The sequence below is a fragment of the Thunnus thynnus genome, chromosome 13 (genome assembly GCF_963924715.1).
Source record: "Thunnus thynnus chromosome 13, fThuThy2.1, whole genome shotgun sequence".
NCBI classification, from domain to species: domain Eukaryota; kingdom Metazoa; phylum Chordata; class Actinopteri; order Scombriformes; family Scombridae; genus Thunnus; species Thunnus thynnus.
In genome coordinates, this window is record NC_089529.1 from 7,842,195 (window position 1) to 7,862,408 (window position 20,214).

Consider the following 20,214-nt stretch of genomic DNA (forward strand, 5'->3'; position numbering starts at 1 on the left):
TCCTGTTGTAGTTTCAAAAGATAATCTGGATGGGGGGGACTGCATTGCAATGACATCACCCATACCTAAAATCCAATGGTTGCATGAATGGGGTTTTGTCAAGAATACAGTCCGCTCGGCTGCACTAAGCTGTGTGTACATACCAGCTTCATGCTCTGCTAAGCTAAACGATCTATAATGGAGTTTCGCCTTTATCTGTGAAAATTAACGTCTGATCAAAAGAACTGTAATCTACTGTATATCAGTTGAATTTGAGTATTCAGGTACAGATATTTGTTATTGAAAAGTTCGCACTTTGCTCAAATTCCATATAAGAGCTGATTAATCTATAGACTCCATAACTTAACAGCGCTATTTATTTGACTGCTGAGTTTTAAATAGAACGACTGTGACACAGCACATTTCAGATGCTGAATGTGACGATAAAGCCACAATATGGTATATCTTATTGTAATGTCACCACCAGTGAGGACATGTTCCATATTATTCAGTTCACTCATATTTTAAAGTAGAATGACATGTATGGTTTGACAGTTCCAGATATCATATTACAACGTTTTATTGTCACTATTTTAGTCTACACAGTACCACAACATCCATTTAAATAATCTCAGAACAACCTTCTCAGATAATGAAAACCATATGAGTGTTGACCCTGCTGCTACAGCTTTTACATTCATATTACTATTCATACAGTACAGGTGATGGATGTAATCTGGGAAGAAGGGGTGCAATCATTTTCAAGGGCTTTGTTGTCTGTTTGTCTTTTTAATACAATGCAATCAAAAGCATAATTAGTCTAAAACAAATAAAAGCATGTCAGCCGATCAGTTACCGTATCAATTTCCGTGCCTTCAAGATTAATTTCCCAACAAAGTTCTACAGAAAATAGAGTAGTGGACTGTCCAAGTGATTAATGCAGTAGAATGATGATTTAAGGCTACGACAAACCTTTGCTTTAACTAATGTTGTTTATCCTAAAATGTACTTGAGTCTGCCCAAGGGGGCTGTTACCAGGCGAATGCTTGGATAGCCACTATGCAGTATCTTCAAGGGCCTACAATAATTAGTTGTAAATTTTAAACCAGGCTTGAGGCTGCATGCTGTGTAAGGCATGAGGCACTTTAAGAGAGGGGTGTCTATGGGTTACTGCTTACCACTCTGACCCAGATAATGAACTCAAATGTGTCTGCACTTGAGAGTAAATGGGGGTAAAGACAATGCTGGTGGGCACTGAATGCATAGTAACGTTTAATAAAAGCACTTTTTCTTTTTTTGGCACTGCGGTACTGCAGACATTTACATCACTTTCATTGGCACTGGTCCTGTTATGAGAATCAACACCACACATAAAGCAAATAGCATTGAGGATATTAGGCTCAACTTTATCATAATCACCCTGTTCTCTACTGCCAGCCAGACTTTAAATGTTGGGCAACAGAGAGACTTCGAGGAAGCACCGTCCTCTGAGGTACTTGAATCAGATAAGTTTAAAGTCTGATGATCGTTTGTACACTATGAACTGTTTTGGCCTCTCATTTTTTCTTTTTACAAAGTATGCAGCTTTGCCTAAGTTTTGGACCACAAATCTAAAAGAAATCCCCATAAATTCAATTGAAAAATGTGTATGGGAAAAACAACTGTCAAAGTCTTGTGAGCCTTGAATATGTATTACAGGAGGAAAATGCTTCCAGACTGACTTCAGCAGTCAGCCAAATTTAGATCTGAGTGTGTGAGTCTGATTTCATATGGGCCTCAGTATTATGAATGCATGGGAGGGGAGGGAAACTTAAATAAATTTAATGATTTAAATATCTAGATGTTTAGATGATAAATGTGCACCCTAAACCCAGCACCATGAGCTGCAGGTTTAACATCTAAAAATCAAGATCTCCTGCACCCATGAAACCCACCCCGGCAACATTACACTAAATCAGGCATACAGTGTTTTCATTTTCTCTGCCCAGCATCATGAGTCAGGACACGATCATCATCAGCTGATCCTAACATGTGTATCACTGACATTTAAACAATGCTCATCGCTCTCTTAAATCATTTCTGACTAAGAGGCACGGGAGCTGGACAGGCGACATTTGCTGCAGATTACAGTATCTGTTGTTTTAGGGTCAGATGAGCTGTGGCCATGAGGCCTATATCTCTAATAGCAGCCCTGAAAACAAGCGATGTGATGTGTATAAAATGACATATTGTCCATTCAGAGTGAAAACAAAATGACACATTACTTATTCAGGGACTATTTAGAGAGAGGGTGCTTATAGTCAGCTTTTCAAGGACACATCATTCAGTGAAATACAGACAAATCAATTCAGCATCTATTTACAATTAAGTGGGAAATTTATAAAAAGCGCAGAGAAAAACAATAGTCTGGTCATCTAATAGACAGGGATACTTTTTCATGCACGCACGCTAACGCGCGCATAAACGTCATGAGCGCGCACGCTTTCAGAGCACCGTATATTTCTTCTGAATTGCACATTTGATACCCCAGAAGTTACGCATAATGTGTAGCAAGTGGGCGCAATACATTTTCCTGAATCCGGTTCCGGCGTGCCGACGACACCGATGCCTGCGTGCCCACGGACTGATCACAGGGCTTTTACCCGAACAGCACTGAATGGTAGCAGCTGAGAGACGGGTGCGGAGCGAGGGCGGCCAAACCCGGAGGATTTCTCACGGCTCACGGACTAGAATGCTCTTCTATATGTATCCCCATAAACGGATGACAACCTCCAAACAAACCTACGCTGAAAACTTTCAGCTCTACATTTGACGCGGGGGTGTTATTGAGATTTTTATATCAACCAGGTCCAAGAGCAGACATCATGCAGGTGCAAACTGTGGGCTAACGTTACTGAAATGACTTGCTCGGCGCTGACGCGTTTCATTGTGCCATGCCAGCCCCGCATTGTCAGATGCCATTTTACTCTGCGTTACCCCAGCGTCTGGACTTCCAACATACTGGGCCTGTTCTGTAATTAGAAGTCCGTGAGGCAGTGGCAAACAAGCTGGTGCAATGAGACGCTACGTTGTCCAAGGCATTGTGCGCAATTTGTGCTGAAGCTTATGGGTCCTGCGTACTCCAGCTCCCGGCTTCCACTTGGAGAGGTGTGCTGCGGGGCTACAGCGCACTGGCTGTCGGCTTCACATCTGGACCGCCTGGATACTGTCATCTGCGGCCTGCTCGGACTGTGCACTCCCTGAACTTGTATGTTTGAGTGGGGAACTTATTGAGATCGCCTCGGATGGTGTCGTGTTAGGGAAGGGGTGAATATTTGACTGGGACTTGACGTTATCGGTGATCCACTGGGAACACCGTTGTCCAAAGCTGGACTGGCTGACTACTCAAGGAAAAAACGCTTGTCAAGCTATGGATTTTGCGTAGCGAAGTCACGCATTTTTAAAGGCAACGCTAGGGTGACATTGCAGTCTTCTCACCACATCGGTTATTTCGTCGTCCGACAAAAAAATAAAAGAGTGAAAGTGGAGTATTGTCCGTCATACGCATCAACGCAGTGGGATTTCTACGTCTGGTCGGCGTTCCCCCCCACCCTTCCCGCGGTGACGGTTATGGGTCGGAAGCGGTGTGTCGGTGCAGATTGTTCCAAGATGGCGGCCGGGTGCTGCGGGGTGAAGAAGCAGAAACTGTCGGGATCGCCCGGGTCGGGGGGTCCCGGCGGGGTGGGGGCGGGAAGCGGGGTGGCAGGAACCGGACATTGTGGATCGGAGTTGGGGATTGGCTCCTCCGCGACTGTTGCAGCGGCAGCAGCGGCGGCGAACGCGAGCAGAGCCAACGGCCTGGGGGGACCCGGAGGTAACGTTAGCGGCGGCGGCAGCAGTAGTGGCGGCAGCGGCGGCGGCACAAACGCTCTGTCCCCAGCCCCGGCCGGTTACACTTCATCCGGCCTCTCCCCGAATCTCAGCCCGGGACCTGGCTCGGGAAGTGGGGGCAGAAAAATGGTCGTCTCCGCGGAGATGTGCTGCTTCTGTTTCGACGTGCTTTATTGCCATCTGTACGGATACCAACCTCCGAGAACACCCAGGTTTACAAACGATCCCTAGTGAGTATTTCTGTCTTTTGTTGTCCTGCTGCACGTCAAAGCACAAAGCTGTGCTCTCTCAACTAATGATGTCTGTTGCGGCACACTCGATGGGCTTTGCCTCTAGATTGTGCTTCAGCTTTGAGAACACTAACTGTCACACTGAAACAACATTTCACTCATAATAATTTCAACAGGAAAAGCTTAAATTTGGCGAAGTTGGAATCCGGGCCTTGTCTGCACTGGCCTGCGGTTAAAACTAGCCTTACATTAAACATTACAAATGAATGGTTTGACGCGGTGTCATAAAGTTATGTCACCGACCGCTGAATGATGTACTCTTTAAATTTTAAAATTCCCGTCGATATTCGGCGAAAAATACATATAATACGATACGATACTGTTTGTTAACACTGGCTAACGTTAGCTAAGCCTGTTTGCTACTAGCCGCTAACATTTAGCGTTAAAAGAAAGAGGCTGGAACGAGCAGGATAACATCGGTATTTTTTCGGTTTAAGAGTGCCACTTTTACGAGCGAGGATAGACAATTTAAACCACTAAAATATAAAACATCAAAAGTTAACGTTAGTGTTCTTAATCTTTTAAGTTACCCTCAATGAACTCTTGCTTGCCACACACTAGGCTTAGCTTTGTTAGCTTAAAGCTACGTTAGCTTAGTAACGGCAGGACTAATGAGCTTGTAGTCATTAACTTAATGGTAACGTTAGATGTATTAAAAGTCTCTGATATCACGGTCAGACAACCTTTCAGATTAGTCGTTTTTCAGCAGCTTTTGTCTGACAGGGGTAAGTGTACTGTCGAATGAAAGGAAACTAACAACTGAGTTTAGCATCAACCAACAAAGAAAAGGTGGTTCTTGCCAAGTACTTAGCAGCCTGAATAGCTAAATTTAACCAAAAATGCGTTGTGACAGTGATAAATAGACGTACCAACCACTGTTTTAAACATTTTGAAACATTCATTGAGCGTGAGTTTTTTGTGTTGTGACCACTTTTACCATAAGAAAAAAATAAATGTATATTTTCTGTCTGTAACCGCACTCCTGCGCCCTCCGCTGAAACATATTGACTCCACCTTTAAACACGCGTTGTAATGTGATAGCGTGACTTTGCGACCGCTTTACTTACATCAAGACACTGTGAAACCATGGTTGACTAATTCAGGTTATCGACCTAAAATGGTTGAAGAAACTTTGGAGTGACTTATTGACAAGGATCCCATTTAAATACTTCTAAAGAGTCTAAAAAATACTGTATTTTGTCTTAAAATGTGTATTTTGCTACTGTCATGTGACAGATTAAAGTGTAAAATTAAATTCATATGCATATCATGGGTTGGATATAGTCAAAGTGTTGATGTAAAAGGCTCCAACGTGTTTGATGGTAATCATGATCTATTATGGAAAACAGACCCACATACTGTACACAATATGTACACAATAATCAATGGCTTCCAAAAGTTGGAAGCATAAAAATACACTTTTAGTCACAGTTGCGTATCTGTGCAATTTATGTGTACGTGACAAAAAACTTGAATTTGGATCTGATCCACCATGATGCCTACCAACAAAGTCATGTTGTGGCAGAAAGAATTCAAACTGTTAAATATAACATCATATATTCCGCAATGATCAGAAACAGTCTCGTAATATAGTATTGAACTGGGTTGTCCATTGTTGAGAAAAGCAATTCACACATTTTGCTTATGGATAATGATTAGGGCTGCAACTAACAGTTATTTTCATAATCGATTAATCTGTTGATTACTATCACGATTAATCAATTGGTTGTTTGGTCCATAAAATATCAGAAAATAGTGAAACTTTGGGTCATTGTTTCCCAAAGCCCAAGGTGACGTCCTAAAATGTCTAGTTTTGTCTCCACCAACACTCCACAACCCAAAGATACTATAGATATAAAAAGAAACCAGAAAATATTGACACTTTAGAAGCTGAAATCAGAGAATTTTTAGGGGGAAAAAATACAAATTTCTCAATGACAAATCAATCATAAAAACAGTCAGCAACTAATCGATTAATCGTTGCAGCTCAAATAACGATTACACGGACATGTGATGAATCTTTGTATTTGACCATTTAAGTATCTTCATGTGATCGGTTTGCTTGTCCCGAGGCTTATTTACAGGCTAATTTTCTGTTTCACCATTTAAAAAGCACAAAGTTGGAAACTCCTTTTTAACTCCATGAAGGGTAGAAAGTTGTTGTTTTTTAAAAAAACTGCTTATCCAGTCATAAGTGGACAGATAACACAACTCTATGAACAAAAATCTGCAGTCTTTGATGGAAGCTGATCCATCATACTGTGAAAGACATTAGTGCCACTTTTACCTAATGTGATAAGAACTGAACATACTAAATCCGAATCAGCGGGGTGTTATGTGTGCTGCTGCCTGACATTTATGCCTCTGTGCTTGATATAATAATCTGAAGACAAAGTATTTCAACAGTATTATTCATCACCTGCATTAAACATCTGCTGTGCGCATAATTAAAGTTGATCTGCTTTAACCTGGTCTCTTGTTCTTTCTTGCTTTTCAGCCCGCTGTTTGTCACATGGAAAATAGGCAGAGACAAGCGGTTGAGGGGTTGTATAGGTACATTTTCTGCCATGAATCTGCACTCAGGACTCAGGGAGTACACCCTTACCAGGTGAGCAACAACACCGAGTTATTTTTCTATATATCAAAGCTTTAGACAAGTGCTGTGACAGAGCAGTGACGCAGCATATTGAAATCAAGAACCTTAACGGGCAACTTTGTCTTAACAGTAATAGTAACTCGCCCTCAGCACTCATAGTAGAACTGTGCATGACTGCAAAAAAAAAACTTCATTTATATTTCTGATTTATTTTTGTTCTCTGTGTCATTTGTGTAGCTTGCTGTAACGGTGAGCGGAGCATGTTTCTCTATCATCCCAGGTCCTAGGAGTTCAAAAAATATTCAAAGAAGAGTTACTAATCTCCTTAAGTTAGTTTTTGATATCCATTATATATAAAAAAAAAAAGAAAAGACAGGATGCCTTTAAAAGTTTGATGTTGTTAAGATGTACATGTGCAAGCAATTTTGTTTAAGAGTCAAACAGCACTTATCATGTGCAAGCATAGCAACACAATTTGTTTTTAACAATAGAGTTGATGTAGAAAGCTGCTAAAATCGTTCTCCTTCTTCACAACCTGACTATTGAATCAAAAGGATAGGTACTGACGTAAATGAAATGTATTGATAACCATATGTGCTATATCTGTAATGTGTTTGATTATTGTAAAGATGTTTAATTTAAAAAATGTAAGGCTGTGATAATAAAGAGTTGTTGTGTAGTTTTATTGGACGGTTTTATTCTCTTACCAGACCAACAGACAGTGACATAAGTTAAACCCATGCTGGTGGTTGATCTAATTGGGTCAAGCATGTGTCACCTGCTGGTCTCCTTGACCTCCTTCCCAAGGCAGGTTGGGCACTACTTGGCTTTGGTGGACTGGTGTTTCAGTTGGGAATTAAATATTTACTATAGTAATTACTGACTACTAAATGTCATGTAAGCTATGACATGACTGGTCTAACAAAAGAGAGGCGGCACAAATGGGCGTGTTTGTGTGTGTGTGTGTGAAGAGAGCTGTAACTAAATCTTTATTTGGTACTTCTGTACTGTTGGTAGTTACATTTGCACTATTAATTTTCAGACTCAAGTCTGAGTTGGTCTCTTCATGTAAACAGGGTCCTCTGTAGACACCTGGTGTGGAATTTTTCCCTCCAGCAGTTCTTAACCTGAGGGCAGCTGACTTGTCAAATGCATGTAAACACACACAGCTCCTCCTCATGTGGCATTACTGGTATTGTGTACAGACACACATGTCAAAAACAGCACTGAGCCGCTGTGAGCAGCCACGCTCATATTGCAACCACACCACAGTGTTTATTGCCAAAGTCAGACATTTTCAAATCCTCCACATAGAAATCAAACTATGGGACCTTTTTAAAAACTCGACTGTGATAACGTTTTTTTTTCCCGAATCACCACTTTTTAATGTGTCTTCTTTGTGCTTGTATGTCTGCAGTGCCCTTAAAGACAGCCGCTTCCCCCCCATGACAAGGGATGAGCTGCCTCGCCTCTTCTGCTCAGTGTCTCTTCTCACCAACTTTGAAGACGTCGGTGATTACCTTGACTGGGAGGTAATAATATCCTTTCCATTTAGAATTTTTGGTGCCTCACAGCATCTTAAAAGTTCACTCAGAGGTGTCTCATTCTTTCTCCTGTTGACACACAGCAGCTCTTCCACATTTTTTGAGTTGTTTTTTTTTCTTTCTGGTATGGCACCTGAAAGCATAGATGGACTAAGAATGTGGTATAATTATTTGTCAGTTTAACCTTATGTAACACAAGAAAATGTTTTTACAGCTAACTTTGTTGGATGGAGAGATTTATGTAGTTATATATACATGATCTCTTTTTCATTCCTCTCTTGAATCCTAGGTGGGTGTTCACGGTATTAGGATAGAGTTTTTCAATGAAAAAGGATCAAAGCGCACCGCCACCTACCTACCAGAGGTTGCAAAGGAGCAAGGTGAGATCTTCCTGTGCTTCTAACAAGCTAACCTCATCTACTTTTTATTCAAATAAGCAGACTGTGTATATTTCTAACTCCCTTTTTTATCTAGGTTGGGACCACATTCAAACCATAGATTCCTTATTACGAAAGGGAGGTTACAAAGCTCCCATCACAAATGACTTCAGGAAGACCATTAAGTTAACCAGGTAAGATGACACTTACTGTATAGTTCTCCAGACATGCTGAAACAGTAATACATCACTGATTTTCTCTCTGTGTGCCACATACTTTCATTTACGTCCATGTACATAAAGTGTAAGAGAAAATTTGAGCTAATCATGTATTTGTCACACAATGGAGCTTTACAAAACTTCACCTCCTTTATCAGTTTATCTATTATCAGTCAATTTGTTTAAAGGGGGCACATTACGCTTTTTGTGATTTTCTGTCATTTATATACTGTTATCCATGTTAAACATGGTCAGAGTTCCAAAACTCGAGGTAAACATATGTAAAAATGCCTCCTGCAAGTCAAAAGCTCAGGCTTCAACCTGCTCTGAATGCTTCATTTGCAAAGTTACCTCTGCTTTCCCATCAAACTGACGTCAGATTGTTTGCTCACAGTAGTCTTCGTTGCTGAGGTTGTTTTAATGGGTTGTTCACATTTTCCACTTGGATATTTCAGATCAGATTCAGGCTTGAACATGTACGTGTGTATTTGAGGAGATGACATTTTGAATAAAGAACGAGAAAAAGAGGCGGAATCCTACTACTATTGTTTGTAGGGGGCAGCTTCTAGACACAAACCAATCAGAACAGAGTGGACTCATCAGGAGGGGGGCGGGGTTAAGATAAATGAGTTTTTTGAACTGTAAATCAAACATATTCTAGTAGAGTCCCACAATGTAAATACAGACCTGGAAATGTGCTGATGATACTTCCCCTTTAAGAAAAAAATCCTTAAGAATGTTTGTTGTTCTGACTGAAGCTTCCAAAGTCTAGTATTGACTCATCTGTGTTAAACTAACTTAAACTGTACAGGGTCACAGTGTGTGCAGACTGTGGCTGATAATAGCTTTCCCAACAGGACATGAGGGGTCAGCTAGCCTTCACCAACACGTCTGTTCTCATTTCCAGGTACCGTAGCGAGAAGATGACAATGGGTTATGCAGAGTACATTGCCCACCGCCAGCACCATCACTACCAGAATGGCATTGGGCACCCTCTACCACCCTACAACCATTATTCCTGACAGCGAGCCGCATGACCAATCATTGGACCTCTCCGCGGACCTTTTCCCAGGAGAGCCTGCCCCCTCCTGGTCTAGCTATTTCTACTACTGTACCATTTTATGATGATAGTTTCCGTTGCCATGCTGGCCGTCTCCCAGACGTTGACATGGCAACGGGTGGCAACGAAGCATCATTTGATTATGGGAAGAAATCCACATTTTTCGTTTTCTTTGCCTGTGGTTAAGTTTTTGCAGCATATGTATACCTATATCTATAACCCCCTTCATTCATATTTTTGAAAATTTAACAAATACTAGATTTTATTAATCTTTTCAGCAAACCTAATCAGGTGTTTGATTCTGTGGATGGAAGGAAGTCTCTTACAGTGGATTAGTCTTGCGCTTATATTGTTTAGGCTTTGCTACAATTTTACATTTACTAAGAAAATTAATTTTTTTTTCTCCTCCTTTTCTTTATCTTACTATCCAGACATTATGTATACCATGTAGCAAGGCAACTGCAGTTCTCAAAGGCTGTGTCGTCTCTATTCTGATTCCTCTCAAAAAAAAAAAAGGTTGACTGTTGAGGTTGTTTTAGCCTTGTAAACTGTAGTGTTGTAGTAGGAACTATATATACTGGGATCTGTATACTCCAAAGTATAGATTGTAGGATTGCGATGCTCTTTGACCAGCATTTCGCTGGTTTTGTTTATTGTTTGAGCTCACAATCGTGTGTGTGTGTGTGTGTGTGTGTGTGTATTTCTGTGTGTGGATATAGACATTGGTCTGCCACAAGATGAAAACCAGTAAAGTCGATTAGAAATTGGATTTAACCTAAAGATTCCCCACTGAGATATTTTAGAAACCTCCCCCCCCCCGAGTATCTGTAGTGTTTGTGGTTGAACCTGTTAACCCTGAACTGCGTTTGTTTGGCTAGAGCTCACAGCGGCGTTCCCTCTTCCTTCCCTTTTTTTTTTTTTTTGGTTAAACTTTTTTCAAATATACGGTAACTGCGGAGGAAGCCATTTTGTCTGAGGATAATCACATCTGTGCAGGTGATTTGTTGATTATGTTTGTAAAGTGGGTCTGAGCTTCCCCGTATTGGAGAAGGGGAGCAGCCGTAACTACAGGTCCCTAGAAAAAAAACAAGTGCATGCTTTCAAATGTGTGTTGGTTTCTGAGTTTACTGGCAGGGAGTCACTCGACAGGGACATGCTATAACTACTTAAAGCCATATTCTCTTTTTATTCCACACTTTGTAAGAGTGGTCAGTTGTTTGGCTTGAAGTGTTTGCATTTGGTGCCACTTAACATGTTGGGGTGTTCAACCTCTGAATGCAAACTTAGACCAGCCAGCCTCAGGCGAAGGCTGCATCACTGAATACTCGTCGAACCCGGCGGTTTCAGCCATCTGTCTGATGTCTGGTGTATATTGCCTGCGTCTTTGTGGAATCATTGTCTTGCCCTTTCGGATTATAGCTAACCATTGTCACTCGTCCACAAAGTATGATGTATTAAAAATAGTCATTTTGAATGAAGACACGCCACTTGACGCACAAAGGAAGTGATGTAATCAACATGTTTGTGTCATTTAGAACTGCATGTCATTGTGCTTTTTAGATTCTGAAACTTGAGTTGCAGTAATGCAGCTCGTGGATTTAGCTGTCGAAGCCGTCCCCCTCTAACACTCTGCTGTTCAGTGAGATCCCGTTTGATCTGCGTGTCCCCGGCGCAGGAAATGTTTTGATATGTGGTCTGTTTTGTCAGCTGTTTGGCAGTAAGTTAGAGCAGACAGGGACGAATTAGTCTGAGCGGAATCTCCGCACGGGGGGCCGGGGGCGGCTTGCAGTTGAGGTCTACAAATTAAAAAAAATAAAAAAAGCCAGAGCTTTGTAAGGACTTAAGAAGCCATTTCCCATCCAAATATTACTTGTTGTGAGTCACATCCACACACACACTAGGTTAGTCGGATATACTCTCCGGAATGTTTTGAACTGTCGAGGATCATCACGTGATCCGCTTGTTTTGGGTTCGGTTTTGCTAACTGGAATTTTTGAGAGGTTACTTGACCAACAACTTTCTTTGTAACAGCCTTTACTAACTGACAGGTTATTTTTCTTTATGCAAAATGTCAAGGGCTTTTGGCACTCCATCCACAGTAACCCGAAATGACCCAGATTTAAGTTGTGTTGCCTTAAATGAATGATTTAATAAGTAATGGACCAGTAGATGTTGCTCCTGAGTGCTCCTCTGTCCCGTGGTTTGCTCTGTTCCCACTTCCATCTCCACACCACAGGGTAGGAGAGGACCCCAGATGGTGTCTTCCTCACTTGAATGCTATTGCTAATACTTTCTTAGACATATGGGGGCTCCTGTATGCCTGCAGTCTCCTGTTTTTGCTCACGTCTTACCCAGCTGCTGCTCCTCAATATTTGCTTTTTTTTTTTTTTTTTTTTAAAGCCTCTTCATAAACACATTCTCTTTAAAATAATTTGGCGCACTGTGGCGTCGTTTAAACCACGGGGAGACAGTTTCACGCCTCTAGAAAAATACACTACACACTTCATGACGTTTCAAAGAGGAGCAGTCAGGCCTTCATCTCCTGGTCCATTTAATACAGCACAACCTGAATTTCTCTGCTGCAAAACCAAATTGACCATGCTCTTTTACATATATGTCTTTGTATACACATGCAATGTATTTTGTTGCATGTATGTATGAGTATGAGACCTATGGTTTTATCCATGATATGCTTGATCTATGGCTTAGACACTCTTATTAACCGTTAAGAGATTTAAAAGACAAATATGGTGCTATCGGACCTCATATTGGGGTGGTCACATCTCGTGACTGGTCATGCGGACTCATCGATCATATCATACTTAAAGATGCTACATGTAAGATTTTCTCTTTTTATTGTATTGCTGTGAAATTGGTCATGACGGCACATTTTTAATATTGATGGATGTGACTGTCACCGATACATAGTAGCCCCAGCTCTCATAATGTCCAGTGTGGGTGATTTTTTTGGGATCAGTTCCCTATGGGAAAAACAGATACTTTCACATATAATGAAGAAGGACAAGTCCCAGCAGCAAACACGTCATAGGGGCTATGGAATGTACTGTCAGTGGTCGTTACTGCAATTTAACGGTGATATGTTAAGAGAAAATCCTACATGTGTTACCTTTACTATCCTTGATATATGCAGATCTGTTCAACAGGTGTTTTTTTTGTTTTTCCTACCAGTGCAAGTCAACACCCCTGCAGGTTTGAAAGGACAAGAAGTCACACGTTAACCTCCTTCCCTCGATTACTCCCCCACACTGTGGCCCAACCTCATGGCCTAGTTTGTCAAGGTGTGATGTGTGCGTCGTTCGGTAGGTAGTGGCAGTAGTAGTGATCGTTGCCTCTCCCGGAAGGTCGGATGTTGCTTTTTTTTTTTTTTTCTTCAGAGCACATCCTCCGTTTTCCTCTAGCTGCTGAATCCGTTTGACCTCTGAAAAGGCATGGTTTGATTTGTTGACCAGTAGAAAGGTCCTAAGTCGAAGATGAGCATCTCCTATACTGGGAGTTAATGTTTTACGTAGAACACGCAGACGATAGTTCTGTTTCTGTACTGATGAACTGTTTAAAAGCATTGATACCTCATGGGATATTATGGAACGACATGTGTAGTTTGTTGTAGCAGATCGTGTGTTTTGGTTCCATACCAGGGTTAGAGTTCAGCCTCAGCATTCCTTGTGTGGTCATTCTCATACGTGGTGGAATGCTCAAGCTCATGTTACCTTCGTATGTTCGACTGAACCAAAGATGCCAGCGGCCATGCCCAAATGCTGCTCTTCAGGCCTGGCTTCCTGTCCTTCCAAAAAACACCCCTGCAATTGACAAAATGTTCTTTATGTCTTTTTTTTTTGTGTGTGCGATTTCTCAACTGTCTTGACTTATTAAGCAACCCAATTTTTCAATGAATTTTCATTGAGAGTCTGTCTCTGAAGCCGTTCATGGCATCAAGGATGGTTTAAAATGGTTGCAAATTGTTGTTACTTGTTTTGTTTATTATTATTATTATTATTAGTATTAGTATTATTGCTATAATTTACAAAAATGAAAATCCCATGGTGTGCCTCCTAGCTTTATGGGTTTATAAATGTTTTTTTCCCTAAAGACCAGCAGTTATACTTTGTATAAAAGATGGATTTTTCCTTATTTTTTATGCCATTAAAGATGAAAAAGCCTGTTTTCTTTACTCTGGACCCAGTAGCTGCACTGGTATACAATCGCACTGATAGATGAATAAAAAAAAAAAAGAATAAATGAATCAATAATAATAATGATAATGACAAATGAAATAAGAACTACAATAAACTTGTGTTTGAAACTTTTTTTATTATAAAAAAAAAACTATAAAAGCAAATAAAAAAAGAAAATGACTGTTTTTGTACATCAAAATAAATTCTTTTCAAAAGAATATTTTGGATCTAGTTTCAAAATTATTTTAGTGGTTTTCTATGTTCTGAATTTTTGAGACACTGACTTCTAAGACGTGTCACTGTACAAAATGAATTTTTTCTGTTGCAGTGGCCTGATGGGCTGGGAGGGTTGCCTGGTGTAACTCCTCATACCAACTTTTATTTCTTTTCCGTTCGATTTTTGGAACTTTCTTTCTCTGCTTTAGTAACTTGAAAAATGTTGATGGAAAAATATGAACTGGGAACTTCAAATCCATCCCCTATAGAGCTAGACCCTTCCTCCTTTCCTATTGAATTGCTGTTAGTGTGACGAGACTTGAAATGGGCATTTATTATGATAGTATGACTCCAAAAGAAAAAAAAGCAAACAAACAAATACAAAAAAAAAAAGGAAAAAAGAAATTAGAAAAAAAATTGCAAAAGAAAAGTGGGGGGAGGGGTGGGGGGGATTGAAAGAATATATATAGATGGGTTATCTGAGTATGTAAGCAATGGCTGTGAAGATAATGTAGTTTTAAACATTGTTATTACCTTTTAAATCATTTATTCAATAAAAAATACAAAATCAACTGAAAAGAGAAAATGTGTCATTCTATTTTCTTTCAGCACACACATCCACAGATAAAGCATTTATTTTCAAGTATACAATTTATTAAGTTAAATTAAATTTGCCATTGCAACATTTGAAACATTCAGTATGTTCAGTGTGTCTGGAGTGCGTCACATATAGATTCAGAGAACTTAAAACGCCAAATCCATATGCTTAAAGTTTTTCAAATCCATCTTAAAACAACAGTCAGGTGCTCAAATGATCACTGAAAGAGGTTTTCCTCGCTGTGATCACTCATCCTGTTCATACTGGCTCTTTAAAGATCCCCTCCTAATGTGCTTTCAATGAAAGTGATGGGAGACAAAATCTACAAATCTACAGTCCTTGATCCCTCCACAAATGTATTCAGTTTTTGTTACTATCAGGTAAAGTCAGTCCAGAGAACAAAACAAGGACTGTGGGGTTTTTTCCCCCCATTACTTACATTGAAAGCAAATTATGAAGGGGATCTTTTAATGGTCAGTATGAACAGGAGGAATGATCACAGCAAAAAAAAAAAAAACCTCTTTCAGTGTACATTTGGTTACCTGACTGTTGTTTTAAGAGAGACTTGAAAAATTGTGAACTCTTCCTTTAATTTCTCGATTAATGCTCACATTCTGTGTCAACATTTTGCGGCATTGTTCACTACAAGTATACTTGGTCCGTGCTGATCAATGTGCTCTTAAATTGTCCGAGTGCAGTTGAATGCTGGATGGTCAGGATGTCAGTTATGTTTCACGGCCTCAAATGACAGAACAGGACAGCGTTTGGTTCGGTGGAAAAGTTTGACCCCTGCAAGTGCTCTTGCCTACTTTTTCTGCAAGCCAAACCCACTGTCAACAGTTCTCATTGGAAGTATTTCTATTTTTATTTACACTTACCCACTTTTGTGACAGACATTTCAGGTGTCTCATAATCTGGACAAACACTAAACAAATTTGCATGTCTAGTGCCACTAGAGATAAGTGAGAAAATAAAAAAAATTAAAAAAAAAAAAAGATTTTGGTGAACTGACTCTTTATATATGACAAAGTCCTCACAGTCCTGCAGGCACTGTCTGATAGTGTGCATTGATGCATCAGTGCTTTTTCTTCAGGCATCACACACTTTTATGATGTTTGGACCACAGATAAAGCATGCAGGGCACATGCTGTGCTTGTGGGCTAAATAAGGATTTTCTCCAATGACTGATAAAGGTGGCATTGAGAGCTCGGCCCAAATTCAAAAAACAAACACTATAAAACCAAATTTATGGCATAAACTGAACAAAGGAGCTCTTTGTTCCTGAAAATCTTTATGTGACAGCAGCAATACATTATTATTTTGCCCTTCATGACAAACTTTATCTACTGATGAAGATCATGTGTTATGATCAAAAGCTCCAGAACTAGATTTTGAGGTGATAATTTTTTGTTGAAAGTGAAACTTTTATGTTGGTATGGAAGATGTTATCATACTGGAGTTTGAGCAGAGTGATTCAGTGTCTCCAAAAGCAACACTGGTCATGTTGAGCTGCACTCGTGGTTCCTGTGAAGCTGTGACTGTAGTAAGCAGAAGGATCCTCACGTCTGGCCGGCTTCTCTGACACTTCCTCCACCGAAACAGCTCAGCACTGAGTGAGGAGAAACCTGAGCAGGTGTATCTGAAAATACTTTGCTGCCTGTTACATGATATTCGCGTCTGAACATTCAGAGATAATTGAGAGGTTCAGTCTGATGCCTGTGTGTGTAGCCACACTTGAACTCAGCGCTGGCTTGTGATCAAATCCAACCAGCACTTAACTCTCTCTCCTGAGTCTGCCGCTGGGCTTCCATCTGTCTGAATAAATGATAGTGATAAGTGAACGACCTGCCTGACCTCCAACTGCAAACACACTGACACCTCACAGTACATTCAGACACATAAAGTGTAAAAAAAATCACACACATAGGGCTAAGTCTTCATCATGAGTCTTCAACCAAGACAAAATTGTATTTTTGCTTAATAATGAACTGAAATGATCAATTAGATATCAACATGAAAATAGAATTTACTAATCACCTAATTGTACTCAAATTGAAATAAATCACTGTCTGATTTGTAGGAAGTCATTAACAGGGGGTTGGACACAATAACAGGAACACATTGCAACTAATGTCACTAAGTACTCTTAATGACAATTAAGTCGCTGCACTTTATGTATTGTTTCATCTACATGGAATACTTGAAGAGAAGATTTCAACATATTTTTCCACTTAATCCGCAGTCACCTTGAGCCCTCTTTGCAGTCGCTGTGGTGGTTTTAGATCGACCTCCTCCTCTTGACTGTCTGTGACCGTCAGAAGCTACAGGCCTGTGAAAACTGTCTGCGGCTCACTTCAGTCGATACGCTGCACTTAAAGCTTTTCACCCCGTCTGGCCTCAATAAATCCAAATATACCGTTTGAGAGCATGAGTCATGTGTTAGGCAGGAACCTGGCTTCGCTGTAGTTTTGTGGTGTGCTGAGACGCCTTATTATTAAAGTAATAGTTTGGGAAATACATTTGTTTCCTTTTTTACCAGGAGTTAGATGAGAGATTGATACCACTGTCATATCCGTCCATTAAATATGTTTCTACAAGCAGCAGCTGGTTAGCTTAGCTTAGCACAAAGACTGGAAACATCTCTGTCTACAGCCAATAAAACCCACCCACAGCAGCCATAAAGTTATATCATGTTTGTTTAATCCCTACAAAAACCAAAGTGTAAAAACAACACTTTGTTTTACAGGGGTTTATGCGTGGGACTATTTGTTAGCTGGGTGGAGTGACTTCCTGGAGTTTTGGTTCCCTGTGGAGTTTTCTTGTAAACAAAGTTTATCTTTAGTGTTTCTCACCAAAACACTGTCTGTGTCCTTGAGGTCTAACTTATGTGTCGAGTGCATTTTCTTTCTCAGAAAACATTTGCAAAGCAGTTCTTAAACTTGTAGTCTTCTTTTTTATTGTCGTTGTTGGTGCATTAACATCACCTGCGGATCAAATATCCAGCATTTAACTGGTAAAAATCCAAAGTGCTACTACTGGTAAAAAACTCCACATAGTACCTTTAAAGAAGTCACGGCACCTGGCCGAGAAATAGTCCTGCACATAAACCACGTCCAACCACAGATGGTTGTTTTTACACTTTAATTTCTTGCTCAGACTAAACAAACACGATATAACATGTTAATTAGTGAACTTTAGAGGTGCTGGTAGGCAAATTTTGTTACCTCCAGACAGAGCCAGGCTAGCTGTTCCCTGCTGCTAAGCTAACTGCAGTTTCATATCGAATGGACAGACATGAGAGTGGTATCAATCAACTCCTAACTAAGAAAGTGCTACAGAGCTCCCACAATATCAAATTATTCAGTAACTTCCAATGATTTTTAAGTCTTTTATAAAACTACGTAAAATAAGTGTAAAAAGTGAGCAAAAAGTGAGAGATTCAAGTATTTAATCTGCACAAAATGTAAAATCCCAAGATAAGTGTTACAATATAGACCCTGACAAAACAGACAAAACAAATATAAACAATGAAGACTTTCGTCAACTGAAATCACTTTTATTGTCAATACAGCACATACACTCAAACCGATAGAAATACAAAAGTTTGTCTTATCCCTTCTTTACAGTGAAGTACAGTATATGCTACAGTACAGTACAATACACACACCCCACACACTTGAAATGATAGATACCATGACTGACATATTCCAATTATCAGTGTTAATAGTTAATACTTTCTTTCCAATGGGCAGTCAATAAATGACCCAAAATGACTTCATGCAGATCATCAGATGAATTTTTCATACAAAACCCGAGACTGCGACTCGTTACAGCTGTAATGGTGGAGTGAATTCAGGGTGACTTGAAAGATTAACTTGAGCATCAAGCAAAAAAAAAGAAATCTATTCAAGTGTCATGATGCATGTTTCCAGCCCAGATACATATTTTGTCAAGATCTGTTCCATCTCGGCAAACATCACATTCATCCCAACGACCGTTGAAGTTTATACCTCACTGAATATGGTCCAATATCACAATAAAATAACACAGACAAAAACAAAACCTCCTTGGCAGAGGTCGTAATAACACCCCCAATGTAACTCTATAAATTCTCATTCATCACTTTGAATCTCAGCACAATAATACATCCTCATGTCCCCTGATTATCACAACTGGAATGATCTGAATGGGCTGGAGGTGGGAGACAGAAATGCAAAAGAGGCCACTTACAGTAATGTTTGTTGTTTTTTTTTTTTAACCTGTATATGTGTAGTAAAGTGGGAACAGAGGGACGCCATAAATAAGTTTCTACTTTTAGTCATGACAACACTGAGAGGTGATCATACATGTCAAAAATCTTCCGACTATAAACAAGCAATAATTTTAACAATAGCTCACATTCACAATCTGTTTCAAAACGCACTTGAGACAAATAAAATGGCAGCTATACCCACTAACATATGATCTAGCGTAACTATCACATAAAGAACTGAAAGTGTAACAACTGCAGATCAATAGTGACATTTGGGTGACTCCTATTTTCTGTCCTTAGAACTTAACATTTACAAAAAAGGCAACTTGAGAAATAGTCATCTCCCTCAAATTCTCTTAACGTGGAAATTGTATTCCAAAAAACAGAACAAAACAAACAAAAAAAAAAAAAGGCTAAATCTGGCTAACTCCACAATGCTAACTACCAGCTGTAAAATGCCTATTATGTTTGTGCATGCAAGTACTGTTTTTATGCAAGCCAACAACGACACTAAAAAGAATGACACATTGATTCACTGACCCTGAAATGCTCACGTGTTTCAGTAAAACAGATGGCGAGTCTTAAAAGATGCATTAAAATGTTGATTAAAAAAAACAACAACAAAAAAAAAAAAAACTCCATGAAAAGAGCAGGCATTTAAGATTGAAAGGCCAGGTCTGTGTGCGTCTTTGTGGACATTCAGTCGACTTTCTTGCTGCGCAGTCGGAGGGTGTCCAGCAGGTATCTGCAGACCGGGCCTGTGTGTTGCGAGAGGAGAGTGAGGACCTTCCCGTGAATGAGGGTCAGCAGGGTCTGGTGACCTGTTGCCCACACCCGGTACCAAGGCCCGTAAAAGGGATCGGACACAGCCGGGCACAGCATGTTGTTCAGGTTGACCTCAGTTGCCTGGAGGGGAACAGAGAGACAGACAGAGAGACGAGTTTAGTAAGTACAAGTCCTAACATGATGCTACCAGTCAGAATAAGTAAGAGTACCCAGTTTGATAAGGAGCTTTCAGCAA

General features: G+C 40.1%; 2 protein-coding genes across 3 annotated transcripts in view; one reads left to right on the forward strand and one right to left on the reverse strand.

Moving 5' to 3' along the window:
• The first annotated feature begins 2,457 nt into the window (after nt 1-2,457).
• Nucleotides 2,458-14,242, forward strand: ammecr1 (AMMECR nuclear protein 1). Its single transcript, XM_067607603.1, has 6 exons — nt 2,458-4,079; nt 6,637-6,747; nt 8,153-8,267; nt 8,569-8,659; nt 8,754-8,850; nt 9,782-14,242. Exons 1-6 carry the CDS (start codon nt 3,589-3,591, stop codon nt 9,894-9,896), a joined length of 1,020 nt encoding a protein of 339 aa, XP_067463704.1. The 5' UTR covers nt 2,458-3,588; the 3' UTR covers nt 9,897-14,242.
• A 4,511-nt stretch (nt 14,243-18,753) lies between these two features.
• Nucleotides 18,754-20,214, reverse strand: part of LOC137195337 (transmembrane protein 164) — a 28,858-nt gene continuing 27,397 nt past the window's right edge. For both annotated transcript variants that reach the window (XM_067607605.1, XM_067607604.1), the window contains one exon: nt 18,754-20,099. In XM_067607605.1, the coding sequence (XP_067463706.1) occupies nt 19,893-20,099 (207 nt within the window). In that variant the 3' untranslated portion in view covers nt 18,754-19,892. The remainder of the gene's footprint in view (nt 20,100-20,214) is intronic.